Genomic DNA, 17,509 nt, shown 5'->3' on the forward strand with positions numbered 1-17,509 from the left:
GTATAATGCAACAAGAACTGTTATTGGGAGTTTAAATCACCACCACCTTTCTGGAGGACAGTTTGGCAATATTTACCAAAGGCCTTAAAATCACAATCATCCCCATTGAGCGAGCAATTCTTCTTCTAGGAATATATCCTAAATAAATAATCAGATACATAAAGATGTATTCACATTAGTGTTTCCAAAACCTTTTTAAAAAGCGTATTTTTTAAGGCGGGGGGCGGGGATAGGTTAAATTATAATTCATCGATACATCAAAATCTTAAGGTTGCCATTAAAATGCTCTTATAAGAGAATATTATTTGATGTGGAACAACAAAAACAAAAACATTATTTTCAGTAACACTTTTAAAAAGCTAGGAATAAATCTAACAAAAGACGTACAAAGCCTCTCTACAGAAAACTCCAAAATATTACCGAGAAAACTATCCGGCAGTATCTACTAAAGCTAAACATCCACATGCCCTAAGACCTAGACTTTTCTCTAACTTCATGTCTACAGATGTGTATAATGCAACAAGAACTGTTATTGGGAGTTTAAATCACCACCACCTTTCTGGAGGACAGTTTGGCAATATTTACCAAAGGCCTTAAAATCACAATCATCCCCATTGAGCGAGCAATTCTTCTTCTAGGAATATATCCTAAATAAATAATCAGATACATAAAGATGTATTCACATTAGTGTTTCCAAAACCTTTTTAAAAAGCGTATTTTTTAAGGCGGGGGGCGGGGATAGGTTAAATTATAATTCATCGATACATCAAAATCTTAAGGTTGCCATTAAAATGCTCTTAGAATATTATTTGATGTGGTAAAATGTTCATAAATACATCAATAAATTTAAAAAGCAGATTACCCAAGAGCCTGTATAGTATGACACCAACGTTAAGAAAAAAACTATAAAGGGGCAAGTAAAGAAAAAAATTGGAAGCATATACACCCAAGTGTTAACAGTGATAGGATTATTTTTTATTAAATTTTTAGAAATTGGCAACAAATTTCATGGTACAAAATTCAAGCCGTACAACGGGTGTTCACTAAAATGTTCTCTCCTGCCCGTGTTCCCCAGCCACCGCCCCACTCGTGATTTCCGTGTTTCCCTGTATTCTACCCTGAACACTTGCGGGACAGCGGGTACCAGCGGGGTCGGTTCCCCGGGGCGGGGCAGGGGCACTGGCCCCGCCCATCGGCCGTGGCCCGGTGTCCCCGCCCTCCGCAGGCGCGCGCATGCCCACGCTGGAGCCAGACACGCTGCACGCGCGCCTGCGCCTCTCGGCAGACAACCTGAAGGTGTGTTGCGGCTACCATGGCAGCCTGGGGCTCAACCCCGCGCTGCATTTCGACGCGCTGTGGCAGGTGCTGGGCCGCGAGTGCTTCGACGCCGGCCGCCACTACTGGGAAGTGGACGTGCAGGAGGCGGGCGTCGGCTGGTGGGTGGGCGCGGCCTACAGCTCCCTGCGGTGCCTCTGCCGCCGCCCGCTTGGGCTGCAACCGCCAGTCCTGGTGCCTCGAACTATATGACCTCGAGTACTGGGTCTTCCACGATGGCCAGCGCAGCCGTCTGCGGCCCCGCGACGACCCCGACCGGCTCCGCGTCTTCCTGGACTACGAGGTCGGCGTCTTCATCTTTTACGACGTGACGGGCGGCATGACCCACCTGCACACCTTCCGTGCCGCCTTACAGAAGCTGCTCTACCCGGCCCTGCGGCTCTGGGAAGGGGCCATCAGCATCTCCCGACTGCCCTAGGGGCCGACACCTGAGTGGCTGCCCTAGGTTCTCCGCGGCTTAGGTCTCACCCGATCCAGACGTGGCTGGTCTCCTGCCGCCTCTGTAAGCATTCCCATCCTCTCCCCTACCAGTCATGCCCTGTGCTTTGAACAGTTCCTCTCCCAGGTAGGCTAGTTTCAAACGGGCCCTAAACACAGGTCCTCTGCTGCTGCTCTCTCATCGGAACTCCCCACCGCCACCAGGGCCCTTATACTACACTGCTTTTAGTCCAGGTTCCTGAAAGGACACACCCACAGGTGAGCCCTAAGCATCCTCACCATGTCAGAATATATGATCCTCAGCCTCAGAACATTCTCCCTCATAGAGCACTCAGAACCGCCTGGCACATAGTAGGCGCACAGTAAATATGTGAATGAATAAGAATCGCTAAGACTCTTCTGTCACTTAATGTCCCTTGGATCTGCTTCCTCTTCTCCACTGTCCTTCAGCTTGTCCTTGTCACTCCCTTAAGAGCAGCTGCAAGAGCTTCTTAACACCTCCTGGCCTGAACCCTTTCCCATGCTCATCCTCCACCCTACAGCTAGAGTGATCTGCGTGAAACCTCACTTAACCTCTTAGAACTATCAGAAGGTTCCCAAGGACTATGTGGGGTGGGGGGGAAGCACTTTACCTTAGCAGTCAAGGCTTTCCTAGTCTGCCCCAAACTACATATCCTCATCTAGCTCCTACTGCTCTTTTCAGAGACCCTCCAATCAGAACTGTGTGTGTGTCGCATAGTTCCACCTCTATACCCTTGCCCTTGCCATTTCCCATATAAACACATTTATACAGGAAAGGCCCTTCTTCTTTTTGCCTGTTTTCCCCAGTCTTAACTGCCCCCAGGAGCTCTCCCCAAGCTACAAGAATCTCTCTGTATCAGATCCAGTCTGGGACCTGTCTTTCCAATTAGATTGGAAGATTCCTAAAGGCAGCCATGTCCTACATCCTACACCTTACCCACCCTGAAAAGTTCAGAACGTCCCTTCCCTCCAAGGCAGCGAGTGAATGACCACTAGCTGGCTGCTATTGAATCAGAACAGCTGAGCTGGGAGGGTCTCACAGATCACTCAGCCTGACCCCATTGTACGTTTGGGGAGAATAAGGTCCTGAAAGAAAGTTGCCTAAAGTCACCCACGGTGATTAAGGGCTCGGCCACCTCCCAGCCCTCAGGCATGTGTCTCACTTGCCCCCTGGCCCAGTGCTACAGGCCCAGCTTTCAACCTGGAAGATTTTACTGCTTATTCATTTCTTAGGGGATGTTGGGAAGAAATCAGCAGGTGACTGTTGCTAAGCAGCCACAGGCAGTTTTCCCAACTGTCTTGGAATCAAAAGGAGAGGAACTAACTATGAGTGGGGTTTGGGCAGCTCAGGCATCCCTATGCTCCTCAGATCCAAAATGTTGCCAAGGAAACCCAGAGAGCCCCTGCTTTCCAGAAGGTAATGACAGAAATAGAGAAGGCCAAATCAGCAGGGCCTCCTAGGGATATCAGCCCCTCTAGTAGGGAGGGAAAGGCCTCTTTCCAGGGTCTGTGCCTCAGTTCTGAAGGTTCAGCATCCTGTCTGTCAAATTCCTTATATGGTTTTGAAGTGGTACTATGTAAAAGTATCTTCTTAGGTGCTTGGCAGGAGGGCAGTGGTAGGGTGAGGAAAACGCAAAGCTGAATGTCTCTCAGGGTTTAAACAGACTCTCAGTGCGTTAATTGGTTTGAACCATATAAAACTGCCGATTTCCAATAGTTTTTTTTAACCTAAAAACGGTACTTTCATATGGGGCAATGTAATGTAAGTAGAATACAAGGCAGAAGGAACCTCAAAAGTGGCTTTAGTCCTAACCAAATCATTTAAAACTCTACCTTGGATAGATGTCTTCAGCACTATGCTCCAGGAATGCTGAGAAGAGGGAAATTAATTCTACTGGGGATGGCCCAGAGCTGAATTCTGACAGGCAGAGGGCGTTCCTGACAGAGGAAGATGCACGAACTTGACCCCATATCTCTGTTCACCCCTGCAAACCAAGATTTATTCCCAGACCCACGGCCGCAGGGTCCAAGTAAAAATACTTGCTATTTTGTCAGGCATTGTTCTGGTGCTTTACAGCTATTAACTTATTTGATCCTTACATCACCCCTAGGAACAAGAAAGTTATCCCAATTGTACACATGGCAAAATTGAGACACAGAATGAGTAACTTGCCCAAGGTCACACAGCTAATGGTGGAACTGGGGTCTGTACTTATACACCATGTTCAGGTGAACGCAGCCGGTCTCTAGCCAGTGCCTACTCGCTCTGGCCTCTCTCTCCCTCTCTCTCTCTCTTTTTTTTTAACATCTTTATTGGAGCATAATTGCTTTACAATGGTGTGTTAGTTTCTGCTTTATAACAAAGTGAATCAGCTATACATATACGTATGTTCCAATGGTGTGCTAGTTTCCGCTGCATAACAAAGTGAATCAGCTATACTTATACATATATCCCCATATCTCCTCCCTCTTGCATCTCCCTCCCACCCTCCCTACCCTATCCCTGTAGGTGGACACAAAGCACCGAGCTGATCTCCCTGTGCTATGCGGCTGCTTCCCACTAGCTGTCTATTTTACGTTTGGTAGTGTATATATGTCCATGCCACTCTCTCACTTTGTCACAGCTTACCCTTCCCCCTCCCCATGTCCTCAAGTCCATTCTTTAGTAGGTCTGTGTCTCTATTCCCATATTACCCCTAGGTTCTTCATGACCATTTTCTTTTTTTTCTTAGATTCCATATATATGTGTTAGCATACGGTATTTGTTTTTCTCTTTCTGACTTACTTCACTCTGTATGACAGACTCTGGGTCCATCCACCTCACTACAAATAACTCAATTTCGTTTCTTTTTATGGCTGAGTAATATTCCATTGTATATATGTGCCACATCTTCTTTATCCATTCATCTGTCAATGGACACTTAGGTTGCTTCCATGTCCTGGCTATTGTAAATAGAGCTGCATACGACCCAGCAATCCCACTACTGGGCATAAACCCTGCAAAAACCATAATTCAAAAAGAGTCATGTACCAAAATGTTCATTGCAGCTCTATTTACAATAGCCAGGACATGGAAGCAACCTAAGTGTCCATCAACAGATGAATGGATAAAGAAGATGTGGCACATATATACAATGGAATATTACTCAGCCTCTCCATAGTGGCTGTATCAGTTTGCATTCCCACCAACAGTGCAAGAGTGTTCCCTTTTCTCCACACCCTCTCCAGCATTTATTGTTTCTAGATTTTTTGATGATGGCCATTCTCACCAGTGTGAGGTGATACCTCATTGTAGTTTTGATTTGCAGTTCTCTAATGATTAATGATGTTGAGCATTCTTTCATGTGTTTGTTGGCAATCTGTATATCTTCTTTGGAGATGGCCCCTCTCTTATTAGGCCTGTGATGCTTTGCTTTTGCCCAGTTACTCTGTGGGACTTAAGTCTACCTTTGGATTACCTTCCATGGGCTCTGAGATGAGGTCTTACACCCAGAGGGAGATTTGAGAGTTTGGGATTCATGTAGCAGAGTCAGAGCTGGACTATAAAGGATGAAAACTGCAGTTTTGGTCCACAATCAATTGTGACCTCAAGCTAGTCACTGTACTCCTTTGGGGCGTCATCTGTAAAATGGGGTTAATGACCCTACCTGCAAATGCTGTGAGGCTCAAATGAGCCCAGAGGATATGAACTTGCCTTAAAAACTGTACAGTACTGTACCATGCCAGGACCTATCAGCATCCCCAGTGGAGTTCCTGTTGCGCCTGACGGTGCTGAGACAGCCTATACTCCTAGCTGCCATCTGGCAGTAGCAGGAGCCTCCGTGAATATTCAGCACAGGACTGGGCTTCCTTGGGGTCCATGTCTGTAACGGTACTGATCACTTATTCTCTTTCAGACTTGAATTTATAGAAATTTCCTTATTGATAAGAGCAAATTGCTTGCAGATGTGGTTTTAATAAAATATGAATACCGTCCCTTTTAACCATGTTCTTCATTGGGAGTTTGTGTTGCTTTAAGTACACGGCACCCAGGCCTGGACAGGGCCTTGCTCATTTCCCACCCCCTCCACAACTTTCTTGCTCTAGTCAGCTGGTCCTTGATGGAATATCTCTAGTAATGGGGGGAGTTCATTATTTCTTAAAGTAATTCATGTTAGAACTTCTTGCTTATGTGACAGCAAATCCTGCCTCCCAGCTGTTCCTATCCAAGATAATATTATGTAACTCTGGGCAACTTTTGATCAACATTGAAGCCATTTGTGGTCACTTACTAATTTTTAGAGATTTCAGGGACCCTTCCTTGTCTACTGCATGATATCTTCTGTTTCTGCAGTTCCTCTTTGCCAGGGAGAAGGGGACAGTAGTGATAGCCTGGTGGAGACACAGCCTAGCAGAGGGCACACAGAGGTGGCCCAGCGCAGCCAGGGCATGGTGGGCAGGAGTCCATACCATGAGGAGGGGACAGGCTGCCCAAGAAGCCAAGCTGCATACGAGGTGGGACGGTAAGCATAAGGGGGGGAGGGGCCAAGGTTGAGTCCGCCGTGTCCTGCTCTGAAGCCTTCCATGGCTTTCCATTGCCTATTGAACACAGTCCAAAGTCAGCAGGCTTTTAAGCCCTTGCTTCCTTCCTGACAACCTTCCAAATCCCTTCCTTCCTCTCCATGTGGCCATTCCCTGCCCAACTTTCACCTGGACATACAGGGTACTTCCCATGCCCCAGATCCCACAATTCCTCCCTCAGTCACTTCTCAACATGCACGGTTGAACTAAAGTGCCACCTCCTCCAGGAGAGCTTCCCTGGCCAACACGTCCTCTCCCATCCCCACTCCCATAGCTCTCATGACTCTTGGAAAACATTTCAGCAATTCACATATGCAGGGCACTATTTGTGGAGGTACCTGCACCCAATAGGCTGTGAATTCTCCGACAGGGACCGTCTGCTGCCTCACTGTGGGCCCAGCACTGGACCTCCTTCCTGGCAGGTGCTCAGGGACGTACAAATAGGCCAGAGCTGTGCCCAGAGATCCATCCTCCTGCCCTCAGGGCCTGGCACAGCATGAGGTGGCCAGCTGCTCCTGGCTGCAGGCAGCCCCATACTTGACCTACACACGTCATTCACAGGCTGTGATTCTCTCTGTGTGCCCTGATGGGAAGTGGGTTCTAGACGATGGCCCTTCTTCACAGTTCTCTCCAACACATTACAGAATCCTCTACCCAAAAGGCAGAGTTAGGCCCTGTGCCCTCAGTGGCTCTTCCAAGTGTGAGCCTCACTGGCTTCTGCCCTCTGAGGGGAATCCAGCTGAGGTCTACAGAGCAGCCTGGGCCCTTCTCACATTCCAGTCTGACAGGACCTGGAAGCAACTGACGGGTTCCCTGCTAGAAACCGCCTGCCGTACATTCTCAGCCAGAGCCCCAGCTAGGCTCTACCCTCCTTTCCTTTCAGACCCACCTCCTCTTCCCAGGCCCTGGAACACATCCGTCTACTACCATACTACTCTTCTTGTTAGGAAGTCTCAGATATTTAATGTCATCTCTGCTCTTGTAGAAAAAAAAAAGGCTATGGAATCAGAAATTTTGATTGTCAGCTCATGACTGTTTATAGGGAGAAGTGAAAGGGAGTAAACAGCAGCCAGAAATGGATGTGTCACACTCCAGCTCCTAGCACGTCAATTTTATGGATTCTCGTGAGTACGACCCTGGATTCCCGCCCCACCCCACCCACACATACAAACGCGAGTCTCCTTCCAGAAACTGTTTTGGGATCCACAGGAGAGGGAGGCCCTATCCTCACAAGTAAAGAAACTTCAAAGGGCAATTTACGCATTCGAAAAGAGACTCCAAGATACACTTTGAATCAAGAGGCATTAAAGTAACCAGGTCAAATAAATATGAACATCGATTAAGAATTTGAAAGTACATATGAAAATAATCATTAATCTCAGTATTCGTTCAAAAGAACAAAGAGGAATATGATATGGAATCTCTGTGAAAGGTTCATGCTGCAGTTCACGGAAGTCCAACAGTGAGGATCTTTTGTTAGCTGGGTTTGTAATTTAACGACGGATCATGGAAGGGCTGATTTCAGCATCACCAGCATACTTTCAAGTCACGACAAGCTGCAAATACACCAAGCCCCACGCTCCCCGGCTCCCTCACGCGCCCTACTGCACGTGTCACCTTCTGACGTACTGTGGTTTACTTTACTGTGCTCCTGGCTTATGGAGCATCTGTCCCCATCTGTCCCCTTATGGGAACGGAAGTCCCATAAGGAAGGGATTCACTGCTGTATCCTCAGGCCCCAAAGCAGGGCCTGGCACATAGTAGGTCCTTCATATTTGTTTAAAGAAGGAATAAATGCCATTTCCCTCTCTTTGCTCAGAGCTATGAGTGCTTTGGCATCCTCTGCCTGCAAAACACTTTGGCCAACCCCTTCTCTAATGCCTAGTGATGGCTATACAGCTAACTAGACTCAACCCCAGGGCAGGCAGGGGATAAGGAGAGAGAGCTGGAAGGAAGAGATATTTGGGGTCATTAGGGTTGGTTGTGCAGGCAGGAAGAAGGAAGGCTGAAAGGAGAGGGCCCATACAGCCAGCACTCACTCCTCTGCACCCTCACTGCCACTGGGCAGAGATGAGATGCTTCTGAGCCCACCGCCCCTTCCGGGCCAGCCAACCTGAGGCGGAGGCCGCCCATATTTGCTCTCTGTATCCCTCCAATGGGCTTGACCCAGGGCCTGGCCCCTAAATGTCTGCTGTCTGGGTGGGGAGTGGATGAAAGCCAAATCCCCGGAGACCACCACTCCTGCCCTACCTTACCCAAATGCACCTGACGGCACCAGCAAGGCAATCCAGGATTCAGAGAATGGCGCTTTATTTTAAGACTTGATTTTTTTGCCCTGATTTTCTACCGATTCTTCCATGATAGTGTCGTCTTCTTCCACAGTGACCAGGACCTTCTTGCCCACCAGACTGAAGATGTCTTCAGGGGGGTAGCCTTTGGGCTCACCCACCTTTACAGTGAGCATGTCCAGTGTTAGAATGGTGCCTTCCGGAATTTTCACTTTGGCCACCACAGACTTGCCCAGCTGTGGATAAAATTAAGACTCAGTGCCAGCCTCACAGAAATAAATAGCGCACGTTGCTTTATCCCCAAGGTCCCTGATCAGTTTTCTCGCACAAGGTTACCTGGATAGCAGGGACTCTGTTTTCCCCCTTCGGTGCCTAGAATAGTATCTCACACACAGCAGGGACTCGGCCAGTGTGGGGTGGACTCAGAGACTCAGAGGAGGGGCCTTTATAATAAAGGACTCAGGTTATGTAGCCAAAGAGAGCCAGATCCGAATCCCAGGCAGCTGGGTACAAGCTGTGGCTGAGTTTCTCTGTAAAATGGGAAATAACAGTGTCTCTACCCTGTCAGATGACTACAAGGATTCGTGATAATAATGTATGTAACCTACCTGGAACATAGACTGCTCTCGGTAAATAAAAATTATGATTGCTTTTGTCATCGTCCAGTTCAGCATCACATTTTAAACATGGGGAAACGGAGGTCCACGGAGGGCGGGTAAGCTGGCCAAGGTTGCGAGGAGCCAAGATGAGAACCTGGGGTTCCTGACTCCTGGCCCACTGCTCGAGGGACACAAACCTTGTGTCCTCCTTGCTCAGTACAATAGCAGTACAGAGGGCGCACAGACGCTGAGTATGGAAGGGGGCCTCTTAGGAAGAGGCAGATAGGCTGGGCAGGTGAGGGGAACGAAGGAGACCTGAAGCTCATGACCAGTGTTTCTAGGTCTTGTCCATAGATGCTTTTCAACCAAGTATCTAGTCTAATACTCTGCATCTTCCAGGTAAGGGCCAAGGAATCAGATCTGGAATTTATGCCAGGACAAAAGGTCTGTCGGCGGATGATTATCAGATTGTGCATCCTCTGGTACCTCACTGTTTGCCCAGGGAGCCAGGAGGCTCAGAACCAAATTAAGTGCTCAACCGCTATAACTCTCATTCCAGTTTCTGGGCCAATTCTCTCCCCTTTTCTTGTATAAGGTAGTTTGTTTCTTTTTACTGTTATTTTAATTTCCTGGTGTATATGCATCTTTAATTTGAGGGCAGCAAGTAGGCCCCACTGGGATAAAGGACAGCACTCCTCTAGCAGGTCTGGTGTTAGATCTTTATTTCGGCCCAGACAGCCCACAGTGCTTGAGGAGTGTCTGCTTCCCTGGCAGCCCCGGGACTCCTGACTCTAGAATCAGAGGCCGAGCCAGGTATAGGCCATGGCTTCTGGGAAGCCCAGATAGTCAGTGTGCCAGGCAGGGTTCGCAGGCCTCCCCGTCCCCTCTGTCTGAAGGTTAACGCTGCACAGCTCAAATGCTCCTGAGGGAACGTTTGCGTCATCCCCCACCAACCCCGTGACAAGCCCCACCCCCATCCATCCAATGCCTCCCACGCTTAGGGACGCCTTGACATATCATAGGCCCTCCTCCCACTGCCTCATGGGGCCCCTCTGCCTGGATGTCCATTAAGGATTACCTACTCCACGGGACCCCAGACTTGACCTACCTGCGTGCCTCACGAGGCCCCAGATACCACCCCCCTTTACCCGGGGTCTAGAGCGCTGGGGCCAGAGGCTTCAGAGACTTAATGGAAAACTGTAATATGATGCCAGGGAACCAGAGAAACGGCTGAAGTTCTTTAAATAACCAGTTCCTCCCACTGCTAATATGAACCCCAAAAAACTCATAGGCTCTGAGCGACATCCCTGCATCATTCCACTGGCCTGGGCTCAGGTAGGGCTGGTACCAACTACCTCTCGGGTAAACGCATGTAGCCCCTCTCAATAGTGGCGCCCGGCAGGACAGAAGAACCCACCTTCTCGTTGCAGGCCATCTCACAGGGCAGCAGCTGCTTCGTCGGGGAGCCCAGGGCCCTCTCCACAAGGCGCACGGACCGCACTAGCTCGGCCAGCTCCCCAGGCTCCAGCGAGGCTGAGTGGTCACTCCCCTTCCAGGTCTTGTCCAAAGTTATGTGACGCTCCAAGACCTTGGCCCCCAGAGCCACTGCGGCCACAGATATCACTATACCTGTTTCATGCCCAGAATACCCTATGGGAATGTCAGGAAAGAGCTTCTGATATTCCTTTAAAATAGAAAAAGGGAGGAAAAAAAAGTTAAATAGTGTGGTACTTTCCGCATACGTTCCAGAGTCAGGCAGATCTGAGTTTGAGGCCCAGTAAGCTCCAGGAAGCCTCCGAGGCTCTCGTGAGTCTCTCCTTCCCAGGGATAGCAGTACCTGGTGGGAGCTGCTATGAACTTGGGGAGGGCACTCAGCACACTGTAAATCCTCAAAAATAATGGCTGCTGTTATCAGGAACACATCTGAAGAATGTTTCACACTGCGCAAACCACGAAGAATAATAACAGAACTATAACCGAATGCCTAAACCCATTCAAAAAGCATCCGACACATTTAATTAGCCTGAGCTACTGAAAGCAGGTATGCTATATGCACAAATATCACCATCAATAATACATACAGCCCAATCTCAAAACAATCCTTTGGTGGGAATGCTAAATAATTAATTAATTGGTTATCTATAATTCACTGGATGTGACGAAAGACATTCTAAGTGGAGTGAGCCTTGTCAGTGAGGGTGACCAGAAAGCTTAAGTACAGCAGAAAGACCCAGATGGGAATTAATAGAAGATAAGGATGGCTGAGTGGCAAAGGCCTTGAAAACCAGGCTTAAGGGTATGTGATGGACAAAGAAGTGCAGGTTGCTAGGTCAGAGAACTCACCTTGCTGTGACAGGGGTGGGCTGGGCCTGGGGGGCAGCCTGGCAATTTAACTCTGATGGTGCCCTGCTCTAAAGAGAGAGGATGTGAGCATACCTCAGGTGGGGATGGAAGGGATATGGGGACCACACTTCACAAAGGAAGAAAACTGAGGAAAATATTTGGCGTCAGACACACTAAATTGTTAATTATGGTAATCTCTGTGGGATGGGATTACAGAGGATGTTCACTTTGTACGTTACATATTTCAGGGCTGAGTTTTCTTTTTAAACCATGTTTAAATTTTTTAAAAATAACATGATTTAGAGATGAGCTAGAAATGGAGAAAAGACTACAGAACTGGGAGGGACAGAAACTTTAGTTAAAAAGAGTATTGTCATTTCAAAAAAGTTTTTTTTTTTTGTTTTTTTTTTGTTTTTTTTTTGTTTGTTTGTTTTGTTTGTGGTATGTGGGCCTCTCACTGTTGTGGCCTCTCCCGTTGCGGAGCACAGGCTCCGGATGCGCAGGCTCGGCAGCCATGGCTCACGGGCCCAGCCGCTCCGCGGCATGTGGGATCTTCCCGGACCAGGACACGAACCCGTGTTCCCTGCATCGGCAGGCGGACTCTCAACCACTGCGCCACCAGGGAAGCCCTTTTTTTTTTTTTTAAATTTCTTTTTTTAAGTTAAATATGAAGACTCTTTAGAAAAATGTATAAGAGCTTATATAATCATGGGGGGAAAAAGCCCCAGAATGTCATATATGGTAATGAAATAAAAATATAAAGGGAAAACTGGTTAATTCCAGTATCAGGATTGTGTGTGTGTATATATTTAGAATTCCATTACTCTTACTATGTTTTTTGTACGATAATTACACACCTATATATTTCTAATTAATTATGTTTCGGGAGCTACCAGGAGGAATTGATAGAGATGGCCCAAGACAATAAGAGACAAAGAATTCTACTCCAGCTTTGCCACCAGGCTGCTGTGAGATCTCAGGCAAGTAAGGACTGGACCTCGTCACCTGTAAACTGACTGAAGTGGAACAGACAAAATGCTGGGAGAGAGAAAGCTCTCAAGGCTGTCACTGTAACAACTCTGACCCTCAAGGATACTCAGAATCAGAGAGCTGGTAAATAACAGAGAACAGGAAAAGCTAGAAGTTTCAAGAAGGTCTCCTACAACTCAATATGAAGAAAAATGGATTTCTTTACACCAGTGTTCATATCTGCATTATTCACAATAGCCAAAAGGTGGAACCATCCCAAAATGGTTTTGTTGTGCTACCATCACCACCATCCATCTCCAGGACTTTTTCATCATCTCAGAGTCAAACTCTATACTCATTAACACTAACTGCCCATTTCCCCCTCCCCCATTGACAAACAAAATGGGTATTTTGTCAATATGGAGAAAAACGGTGTATTTGTACACCAATGTTCATATCAGCATTATTGACAATAGCCAAAATGTGGAACCATGCCAAATGTCCATCAATGGATGACTGGATAAACAAAATGTGGTACATACATACAACTGAATATTATTCAGCCTTAAAAAGGAATGAAATGCTAACACATGCTACGAGATGGATGAACCCTGAAGACATTATGCTAAGTGAAAGCAGACACACAGAAGGACAAGTACTGTATGATTCCATTTATTTGAGATACCTAGAGTAGTCAAATTCATAGAGACAAAATAGAATGATGATGGCTGCCAGGGGCTCGGGGAGGGGGAAATGGGCAGTTAGTGTTTAATGAGTAAAGAGTTTGACTCTGAGATGATGAAAAAGTCCTGGAGATGGATGGTGGCGATGGTAGCACAACAATGTGAAAGTACTTAATGCCACTGAACTGGACACCAAAAAATGGTTAAGATGGTAAATCATATGTATATTTTACAAAAACAAACCCACAACTCACTAAGAAAGCCAGCGATTCACAGAAGAGGGACCGCTGATGGCCAATACACACAGGTAAAGAAAATGTATATGGACAATTATGAAGACTCCCCCTTAAATTTTATAATGAGAGAAGTTAAGGTTGGTTTTAAGAAAACATAATTTGTAATCTTTAGAATGTATCTGACTCCTTAACTGCATAGTTGATTCTAATTTGATTCTGCAACAGCAAGATCATCAAAGGATGTTCGAATTACAAAGCACGTCAAGACTGGTTAGAATTTGGGCTGCATCTTCCCCACAGCAAACGGCCCAATCAGACAAGGGCCCTCCCTCCGGCTCACCGAGATGACGCACAGGTTGACGTCCTCGGGGTGGAGCGGGTACGCACTGGTGCACTGGAGGAAGCAGAAGTTGGGGTTGAGGGGCTTCACAATCTGATAGACTTGCTTCATGGTGTCCATGGACTGCATCCCACTGGAGATGACCATTGGGCGGCCTGAGGGAACCCAACACCAACACCATCATCACTTTCTTTTTTAGGGGTTCTGACTCTCCCGTAAGCACAGCCCTGCTGTTGGTTTCATCATTCTACTGAACCCCACAAACATCTCTTAAGCACTGTGCCAGCCACAGTGGGGGAACAGAGGTGAGCCTGGTGGGTTCCTGTCCTCAACCACGGGAAACGTAGACTCCCCTCACCCCCATAACATTACTGTTCGGCAAAGTGAACCCAATTAAGAGGAATTTCACACTTTAGAGAAAGATGAGCATCTCATTGGATTAAGAGGTTGCACAGTGTGGTAGGGTGAGCACTGCCCCAGACTCGAGAGTGTGAGGCCCGGGGCGGCCAGTGTCCTAGCTGTGTGGTCTCAGATGCCTCGTCGGTGAAGTAAGTAGAAAGCATCATCATCATATGACTTGCCTCAGTCCCAGGATTGTCATGAGGATCAAATGAGATCACTCATGTTGTAAAACCACGTTACAAACTGTGATGAGTGGAGGTTGGATATTATACCTACAGAATACTTCTCAAAGTCAGAGCTTCCTCTAAGAAGTTTTACACATACTGTCATATCCTTAATTTTATATAAATATTTTCTTAGAAATTAAAAATAATTTTAATTTAAAAATTCCTTAAAAAACTGTCTTATTTTTCATTTCTTTCCTTTCAAGTCAGCACATGAAAAAGTAGGAGTATAGGCTGACTGGAAAATCTGTCTTCAGGAGACTCCTTTAGTGGGTTATTACTAGCGGGGTAAAAACATGAAGGTCTGGACTCAGAGTGTATGACAAAAATTAAACACTCACCTTTTTTGGCTGTCTTTTCCAGATAAGGGAAGTTGTTAGTGTCCCCAGATCCAACTTTGAAAAATGGAACATTCAGTTCATGCAGAAATTCAACTGCCATCTACAAAAATCCAAGAGGGAGCTCCTTTTCACGACTGTTCAAATCACTGTCCTCAAGACAGGCGAGCAGCCACATACGAAGAGAAAAACCCCTCTCACCCAGCAAGAGGGACTCTCTCAACAACTTGAAAGCAGACACAGATTTGTTATCAGTCATGTCATTCAAATTCAAACATTCCGTCATTCATATCCACCCATCCATTTGTCCAACAAGCATTGCGTGCTGTCACACACTGGCTACGAGAAACTGGAAGAAAAGAATCGGAACCCTGGCCAGACCTTCCTTCCCCAGGGGCCTGGAGCCCCAGTAAACAAACGAAAAAGGGTCATGACCTAATCTTGACCCAGAAAAGCAGGCACTGAGCAAATGAAAGTCCCTCAAAGGCCTTATCATTTCCTCAGGACCAAACAGCTGGGAAAAGAGGCCATTTCAATCCTTGCCAAAAATAGAAAAAAATGGAGCATTTGATGGCCTAGCCCTGACACACTGATCCACAGCTGGCAGGGCCCATCAAACCCAAGCCCTTTCAGACCTCAAACTATGCTGCCCACAGAAAAAACGAACCTCAGTCACTTTTTTGGACACAACATCACTGTTTGAGGTTACCTCTCTAGGGCCCTTCACCATCCTTATCTGGGATTCATCAGTAACACTCAGGAAATTGGCAAATGTCAGCAAATGCTTGCTGAAGGAATCAGCGGACCACAAGTTTTAAGAGTAAAATCTCAATTTGCTGTAAAATTACAATTTTACATTACTATTACTGTTTTCATTACTATTTTTTTAAAATTGAAGTTGAATATCAGAAGTAGGATGAATCAATGTCTTGGAACGTTTCCCAGTATCTAAGTTCCATCTATCTTAAAATGCTGGCTGAGTCTCAGAAGTAAGTTTGGAAGACTTGATTAGCTAGGTCAGTGCTTCTCACGATTTATTACGGGCACACGAACCTGCCATGGATCTTGCCCAAGTGAAATGCAAATTCTGATTCTGTTGGTCTAGAGTGGGGCCTGAGAGTCTGCATTTCTTGTAAGTTCTTGGGTAACAATGCTGTTACTGCTCCGTGAATCATAGTAGCAAGTAGCAAGGTTACCAGCATGAAAATCCAAAGGGCTCGGGGGTGGTAAGGAACAATATGAGAAGGTAATCCTGCTAGCAGGTTCTTTAAATCAACCCACTACTGCCTGAGCTTCCTTCCATCTTCCCAGCAGGTGATGAGCTACTCCAATCATTGGTCTCACTCAGAGAATCACTTTCCTCATATGTTAATCCTCTAATAATGTAGGGGTTAGAGCTGCTGGTGATTCATACAGAGTGACCAACCAGCCAGTGAACAGTTCAAAGGCAGAAGGCAACCCCCTCAGTCTAAGAGACATCTCTCAGGATGGCCCAGGCGCCACTCCCCTCCAAGATGCTAAGCCACCACTGCCTTCCCCCCCCTGCTTTATGTCTTCCTCGTATCTCTCTTCCCTTCCACAGTTTCCTATGTCACTCTCTCCTGTGTACGTATCTCTCATACTGTTAACCAGCCCTAAGATGGAACTGAAAGCCATTTGTTTTTAATATATTTCTTGAACAAAGTCTAATGTTCCCACCCTTCTCACTCTATCTGGCAGATGAAGAGTGTTTTCTATTTTAAGAGGGAAAACGCTATGCTAAGTTTTCGTCTGTAAAATGCTCTATTTGTGAGAGCATGGCTCATGATGAAAAAGTCCCCAAGGGCATAAAGAGATGGATGAGCCCACTCAGGAGAGGTGCAGAGCGCGCAGGGGCAAGGAGGGGCCAAATGCAGAAAACACACTTTGCAAAAGCTTACCTACACTACTGTATAGCCCAGGGAACTCTACTCAAAGCTCTGTGGTGACCTAAATGAGAAGGAAATGCAAAAAAGAGGCGATATATGTGTATATGTACAGCTGATTCACTTTGCTGTACAGTATAAACTAACGCAATATTGTAAAGCAAGACCTCTAGATGGGAAGGAAATCCAAAAGAGGCGATATATGTGTATATGTACAGCTGATTCACTTTGCTGTACAGTATAAACTAACGCAATATTGTAAAGCAACTACACTCCAATAAAAAATTTTTTTAAAGCTTACCTACACTGATTGTAAAATCTGCATGGAGCTCTACAATTTTCAAGTGAGGAAAAGGGGAAATTCCTGCCGGAGAAAGGTGCATCTCGTTTTGCAGCCCTCCTGGGGAGCCAGCCCCATCTAGTGGCCATTTAGAAAACTGCCATTTTGTCAATCCTTGGTCCAGGAAGATCCCACATGCCACAGAGCAACTAAGCCCAGGCGCCACAACTACTGATCCTGCGCTCTAGAGCCCGCGAGCCACAACTACTGAGCTCGCATGCCACAACTACTGTAGCCCACGCACCTAAAGCCCGTGCTCCGCAACAAGAGAAACCACCACAATGAGAAGCCCGCGCACCTCAGCAAAGAGTAGCCCCTGCTCGCTGCAACTAGAGAAAGCTCGCGCACAGCAACAAAGCCCCAACGCAGCCAAAAATTAATAAAATTTTAAAAATAAATAACGTAGAGAAAGCATTCTTTAAACATCAAAAAAAAAAAGAAAAAGAAAACTGCCATTTTGGATTAATCTCTGCAAACGGTGCCAACTTC

The 17,509-nt window shown here is 46.6% G+C and overlaps 2 protein-coding genes and 1 pseudogene across 2 annotated transcripts in view; 2 read left to right on the top strand and 1 right to left on the bottom strand.

Annotated features, from left to right (window-relative positions):
* The window catches only part of TRIM14 (tripartite motif containing 14), a 23,661-nt gene extending 19,476 nt beyond the window's left edge, over positions 1-4,185 (top strand). Inside the window, 2 exon segments of the mRNA XM_028493777.2 lie at positions 1,226-1,463; positions 1,465-4,185. Of these exon segments, the coding sequence (XP_028349578.1) occupies positions 1,226-1,463; positions 1,465-1,753 (527 nt within the window). The 3' untranslated portion in view covers positions 1,754-4,185.
* The window catches only part of LOC102973856 (40S ribosomal protein S3a-like), an 18,209-nt pseudogene extending 9,647 nt beyond the window's left edge, over positions 1-8,562 (top strand).
* Positions 8,563-8,647: 85 nt separating this feature from the next.
* NANS (N-acetylneuraminate synthase) overlaps positions 8,648-17,509 on the bottom strand; it is a 32,427-nt gene continuing 23,565 nt past the window's right edge. Inside the window, exons 3-6 of the mRNA XM_024126529.2 lie at positions 14,780-14,879; positions 13,813-13,967; positions 10,659-10,925; positions 8,648-8,878 (exon numbers count right to left, since the gene is read on the bottom strand). Of these exons, the coding sequence (XP_023982297.1) occupies positions 8,669-8,878; positions 10,659-10,925; positions 13,813-13,967; positions 14,780-14,879 (732 nt within the window). The 3' untranslated portion in view covers positions 8,648-8,668. The remainder of the gene's footprint in view (positions 8,879-10,658; positions 10,926-13,812; positions 13,968-14,779; positions 14,880-17,509) is intronic.

Source organism: Physeter macrocephalus, chromosome 9 (genome assembly GCF_002837175.3).
Source record: "Physeter macrocephalus isolate SW-GA chromosome 9, ASM283717v5, whole genome shotgun sequence".
NCBI lineage: Eukaryota > Metazoa > Chordata > Mammalia > Artiodactyla > Physeteridae > Physeter > Physeter macrocephalus.